The 6862-nt window shown below is 41.3% G+C and overlaps 1 protein-coding gene across 1 annotated transcript; it reads left to right on the plus strand.

The window, feature by feature from the left end:
* Positions 1 to 1136: 1136 nt before the first annotated feature.
* On the plus strand, positions 1137 to 4626 carry LOC131986767 (oligodendrocyte-myelin glycoprotein-like). The gene is made up of 2 exons (XM_059351871.1): positions 1137 to 1246; positions 2074 to 4626. Exons 1-2 carry the CDS (start codon positions 1239 to 1241, stop codon positions 3494 to 3496), a joined length of 1431 nt encoding a protein of 476 aa, XP_059207854.1. The 5' UTR covers positions 1137 to 1238; the 3' UTR covers positions 3497 to 4626.
* Positions 4627 to 6862: the final 2236 nt, after the last annotated feature.

Below are 6862 nucleotides of genomic sequence, written 5' to 3' on the forward strand. Positions count from 1 at the left end.
AACAATAACTCTCAGCTGCTGTGGCTTCATAGAGCAGGAATCTACAATGATGCAACATATTTAGTTGAATCTGTCATATTAAAAACCTTGTTTTGTTTCTTTAAATAACCATTGATAATAAATGATAAATTCACAGTTATTTTACTGTGAACAAACAACAATGAGGATTAGTAGAAATGCCTATTAGTAATGTTATAATGAATGTTATTTTGTTGATGCACACATTATAACATTTTATATAAACAGTATTTAGATGTTATTAACAACTAAAGCTGGTACAGTTTTTAATCAAATACATGTCAAAAAGGATTAGTAAATTGTAGCATCCTATTTTACTTATGTTTAAGATGTCCAAAGTCCCAACTTCTTTAAATCAGGGTTGTAATGGTTATAGATGGTTTATCAATCATTTGGAAATTATGATGTTCAAATGTTACAATGTTTTTATGTGTGCAAGGATAAGCAATTGCTGAACTGTCCCTTAGAAGCAAAGGTAATGGTGTGTGGAGGCAGTACAGCATTGCAGTGCAGAATGGAGAGTTGCCTGTATTGCTGATGACAGATAGGAAGCTGCAGTGGACTGGAGTCCTCTGCAATAAATCTTGAAGGTTTTTGTGACAGTGTGTAAATTTACACAGGGAAAATAACAACCAATTACAGCTACTTTGTAAAAGGATGCTTTAGAGAGGGATACTATTGATTTAGGTGATAACAGTCTAATTTATTTTGAGTACAAACAGTTCTAAAATCAGTCAATTAATCTAACCACAACAATAGCTGTCGCTTTAAATGCAGAAGTAAATCCTAAAAGCTGCCAGATAAGGCACTCAGGAGTTTTCTTTGTAGCAGGGACCCCTCCGTTATGCGCTCCATTTCTCCTTACCCCCCCTCTTCATACTCCCCACCCCTCCCCTCCCCACTCACTTCCACTGCACAGAGTAAATCCAGAGCCTGCAGTGCCTGATCGCGCTAACCCAAAGATCCATATAGACAATATCAAACTCTCGGCTCTCCAAAGAGGACAAAAGGACCAAAGTGCAAAGGCAGTGAGGGCAACCTCTGAAAACCAGCACTGGACAAGAGAGCAAGGGTCAAATTCTGTGAGGGGGAATTAAGTCATAGGAAGAAAAAAAAAATCACCTTTAGCAGAGCAGCAGCTGGTCCCGAGCTTGAAAGCGGGAGAGGGAAGTGGGGCTGGACGGCAAAAAGGAGCAGAGAAAAGTGACTGGAATGATAAGATGAGAAGGTGAGTTATGGACAAATTTATAGACTCTTTTTTACACACATTCTGCCACACCCTCACTCACACACTGCAGCTTCAGCAGTGTGGAGCTGCTGGCTGTGTCTTTGCCTGCCTTTGCACCAGCTGATGCATGAGTTCTCTGTGGAGTCATTAATACAAGCCATCTATTGAGCTAGTTCTCCTCCTCTGAGAGCATGGGACTGACTGCTCTGACAACCACTGATGACTGAACACGCAAACTGATGCCAGGGAAAATGACTACAGGGATTTCTCATCCTTTGTGATGAATGACATTCTTGAATAGACTAGAAATATCCTCTTACAGACCAGGTCAAATGTTTATCAGTTAGGTAAGAGGATGCATTTCAACCTGCTACTCGTGATGCATATATAAAGAATGCACATTTCTCAACAGGACACTGCTGCTGCAGCATTTAAAAAAACATCCCTGCATGGTTAGGGGAGTCAGTTTGGCATGTATGTGAATGTGAGTATCTGCAAGCAATGCAGTGATGTGCAGCAAACACTGAGAAGCCTGTGTGTGTGTATGCACAGTATGCATGTGCCTAAGAGATGTGTGTGTTTCTCTGTGTGTGACAGAGAGAGAGAGAGAGAGAGAGAGAGAGAGAGAGCACAGGAGATTCTGGCAGAGGGTGGAGCTTTATAGAAACAAGTTTTATTCAGCACAGCCCTCTGCAGTCACTGGGCTTCTCCCACAGATAGCAAATGTGCAGTACATCCCCTGTAACACTGCAGCCATCATTTCTTCTCTTATAGTGTTGGGATGCTGTGTAAGACTAACTCTAACATTCTCCTGATCCTTCTTTCAGCAGGCATGTGCTGCTGAAGCTCTCCCCTAATGAGGCCCTTCTGGAACTCCTGCTGGTGTTGTTGCTGGGGTTGCATGTCCTAGCCGTGTGCCCCTCCATGTGCTCCTGCACCAACAGCCACAGGGAAGTAGATTGCTCATGGAGGGGTCTGAGGCAGTTGCCCGACGGCCTACAGCACAACATGCGCTCCCTCAATTTGTCCCACAACCGACTTCACAACCTGGACGACCAGCTCACCTCACACACCCATCTCCGCCTCCTCGATTTGTCTCACAACCGTCTGAGCCACCTGCCCGCCGGCCTACCTCGGTCCCTCTGGCAGCTCTATGCCGCCTCCAACCGCATCCAGGTGCTGGACAAGAATGATACAGTCCACCAGTGGAATCTGCGACTGCTTGACCTCTCTGACAACAAGCTGGAACGGGCCATCTTCATTAACAATACCTTGATCAATCTGTGCACGCTCAACCTAAGCAACAATCACTTCTGGACTTTGCCCACCAACATGCCTGTGCACCTGGAGAATATTGACCTGTCCCACAACTTGCTTGTGAAGGTGCTGCCAGGCTCCCTGGACCGACTCCACAGATTAACTCACTTCTATCTGCATGCAAACCGCTTTTCCACACTGCCGCTTAGAGTTTTGGATAAGCTGACATCACTTAGAGTCATCACTCTGGGAGACAACCCTTGGGCCTGTCATCTTTATGCCGACATCACCTACTTACTCTCCTGGACTCAGCACACCCCTGCCCGTGTCCTGGGCTGCCCCTGCCACACCCATCCAGTCTGTGGAGGGGTGCGCCCTGGCATGACTGGAGGGTGGCACTTTGCCTCCTACAACCTGCCCCCTCTTGCAGCAAGTGCCCAGGACCTGAGCTCCATGCCCCCTGAGGCCGGTGTCACTGAATGGTGGTACGTGTCTGTTTCTGCTCTGCAAAGCACCCCACACACACCAAAAGAGACCTTAAACACACAACACCACCCTTTCCCCGCCACACCTATCTCCACCCTGAGACCCAGAAACACAGGCACACACCAAACTGTTAATCGCCTCTCTGCATCTGCAAGCTCAGCTGCAGCAGAGCACATGCTGCACACTGATTCCCATCTCATCTCGGGCACAAAGGAAGACTCACCCGCTGACTTGCTCCACGCCACCGACACATCCTCTTTTTCTGACACAAGCTTCATTACTGAAACACCCATCAGGGCTGACATGACGCTGGCCACAGACCGATTCTTTACAACAGAGAGCCCTTCCATCCAAACAAAGACTCTTCGCACCAGGAGTGTGAGGAAGAAGAATCAGTCCCTTCCAAACGGCATCAGCAACAGTGGCCCCACTATCGCTACCTGTTCATCTTTCTCTTTCCTACACAACCTGGTGCTTTTGTCTGTCATTCTGCAACAAGTCCTCTGAAAGACAAAAACACAGACACTTAGGAATTTACAGCACAAACAAAAACAGCACAAAATAGACTGTTTTAGCACTGTCATGTTTGCCAGCTTTCTCTTTAATAGGCCATTTACAGGACAATACAAACGCTTTACGACAAGTTTAACAATCCCTGCTATTCTGGATATGGAATGATGCTACTTTTATTTAAAAAAAAAAAAAAAAAAAAGGCCCACAAAAAACATTGCTCAGTCTTTTCTAGTAGCACTTTTTACAAGCCTCCACTTGAATGAAAAAATAACATTGTAATGAATATAGCTAAGCACATGATGGCACTATGCATTCAGGTACCAGTTTATTATGTAACTGGATGTAGCCCGGTGCTCATCTGCCAATACATCTTTCCCATTTCAATGCTGTTTAGCACATTATGACCTAAAATTATGTCTTTTCATTTTCTTCCAATTAAAAAAATATATATATATTGACAAGATTTGGCTGCAGTGCAAGGAATTTGGTCATATCTTTGATTTGATTTTGTCTTAAAAAAGGTTTGACATTCAAAGGTTTTGATTTATTTATTTTGACTCTTGAATAGATGTCTTTAATGTCAGCTTTCTTTTTGTATGTAACAAATCTGATCACAGACCAGAGGAGGACAGGACTTGTGAAGGTACCTGGTCATAATAGGTAACAACAGAGTGGAGGGGAAACAAATGGGCAATGTTGCATCACTATACTTAACAAACTCTGAGTGCTAAGAACTGCTTCTGCATTTTGATCACATCTCAAACTTAAGTGTCCTTCATGATTCAGCGACGCTCATGAAAATGATCTGCATGGTGATTGAACGTTCCAGGAATGCTAACCTACTGCTATATTGCCGCAGAGCATTAAGGCAGAGACATTCTGAGCTCATTTTTTTGAAATGTTAAGATATTCCAATCTCAATTGCATTAAGTGTAGATAAGTGATGTGACAGCCTACGGGTTTTTACATTTTAGAAATATCTTTGCATATGGTACCGAAAGGTGCCAAAATAGTAATAACTGCATCACAGCAAGCTGCATTTGATAAATGTAGGAAGGAATCAGTGCCAGGGAATATCTTCTCCAGGGTGATTTCTTAAAAGTTAAATAAAATGTGCTGAGATATTTATGGCTGATGATTGTTTGAGTTTTTCCACTCTTTTTTTTCATTCTACATTGCAATTAATTTCAAGCTGTTTTCACTCACAGCATCTCATGGGAGAAGGCCCACAAACTGCTTTTTTCCCAGTATTCAAAAATTACATATCCCATGGGACTTTGACATAGGTGTCAACCCTCACGGGGGTTGAAGTTGTTCAATGCTGAAAATTAATAAACAAGGTAATAAAAATAATTTAACAGTGACTAATTCCGATTTAATTTGCAGGCACAGATTTGTTTTCAAGTTTATTTATTGGGGGAAGATTCATAAAGCGCAAGAGCACTTATTCCAGACCCTCAACAAACACATTCTCAGTGCTTTTTTTGTTTAAAGTTCAATAATAATAAAATGGTCTACTATATCTATAAATACACTGCAGAACTGACCAAGAATCTATGAAATCTTTATCAACATCCTGATTAAAAGTGAAAAAAATCACAATGCAGGAACATCTGTAAAAGAGAGAGCAGGCTCTCCCTCCTGACACTGACCTGACACTAGTGAGCAGGCCAGAAGAGCAACCCTAGTCACCACCCACACTGTAAATGTTTAACATCTGATGAAATGCCACTCAGCCCATGAATCATATCTAAATAGCTGGCCAAATAAAGTGATGAATGAACAAACAGTCTCTTTCTGTCACAGAAAAATACCATACAACTGGATAAATAGATAATTCTTAGGCTTTACTGAATAAACACACTATAATAAAGGTCAGACAGAGTAAACGAAAATAACTGATCAATTTCTGCACACTAGACTTCATTCTGAGAATTCAAACACCTGCTGAATAAATGGTGTGTATTTATAGCTCAGAAAGAGAAACAAAAAGAGATAGAAACTTGGTTGTTGAGCTGTTTATTTATAAGCATGATTTCAGGCTCTGAGAAAGTGAACTGTTCCATTTCATTAAAACACTTATTAATTATTAAATGATTATTTTATATTCCAACAAATCCCTCCAAATAAATGAATTTCTGCCAATATAAAGCACTATTAACCAGCCAATCAGATAGTTTTCCACTGGAAACAGAGTTTATGTGACATGAAAAGAGAAAGCGAGGATGAAGTGAGACTCTAGATTAATTTTATATCATTCATGTTTTATTGAGATCCTTTTATGGCCCGTATTTGCCCACAAACAGATGTTTGCTGAGAAGAGAGGCTGGAGAATTACTAGTAAGTCATTTGGTTTATATCATTTTTAATTGTCAAGCTGAAGACAAATAACATAACCAGTGAATCATCACTTGACGTTGGCTTAGTTGCCATATTGTGGCATTGACTCTAACCGTTGTGTTGCTTTAATATGTGATATTGTTTTCCTGTGAAACTGCTCATGCTGCCAGGACTCCCTGGAAGAAGAAATCTTAAATCTCAATGGGACATCAACATCTGCTTCACCACTCCTTGGTGAAATAAAGGACAAAATAAAACAAATAGATAGTATATATTTTAACTTTCTGCCTCCTTTTAGCTCCAGAACTTTATAATATTTCTTTGAAATACTGTAGGTGCCAGTGAGCTGGCCTGCTAGCCAATTATTTTTTCTGTGGACAACACAAAGCAATGTCAGATTTCTCTTCTGGCTTCTCCTAATAACTGACAAGGTGTAGAAGGCTAGCATCATTTACTGCTGACATGCCTCTGCTCTTCATCTCTCCGCCCAAGCTCGTTTTGAGTGAGCTGCCTTCTTTCTTTCAGCCACTCTCAATATGACTCACCCTCAGTGTGTTTCTTTGTATCCGGCAACCCCACTGCCCTCTTGTGTTCTCATGCATTTAAGACTCCGGCAGCTTTATATATCACAGCATTCAGACAATAGGATATAGACATATAGTCTTAAAGCTGGGGTGTGCAGTTTCCTTTAAAGAAACAAATACATTCAAAAAAAGACAAACAAAAAAAACAGAATATCATTTTAAAATCTAGCCCTCCTCCTGCAACTCTCCCCTCTGTCTCCTTGGCCCCCCTTCATATAGAACCCTCAGCTAGTCATTTGTATTAATAATAATGATTATTACTTTCAACTTTAATTCTGTTAAAATCACAAATCTATTTTTTCTTTGCAAACGTGTTGGCCTGTAAAGCTCTCTGAGATGACATACTGTAATTTAAGGATCTAGCTACATAAACATGAGCTTAAATTAGTGGTAGCTAAGAGCAATGGTGGAAAATGTATTCAGATCCTTTGCATAA

Source organism: Centropristis striata, chromosome 15 (genome assembly GCF_030273125.1).
Source record: "Centropristis striata isolate RG_2023a ecotype Rhode Island chromosome 15, C.striata_1.0, whole genome shotgun sequence".
NCBI lineage: Eukaryota > Metazoa > Chordata > Actinopteri > Perciformes > Serranidae > Centropristis > Centropristis striata.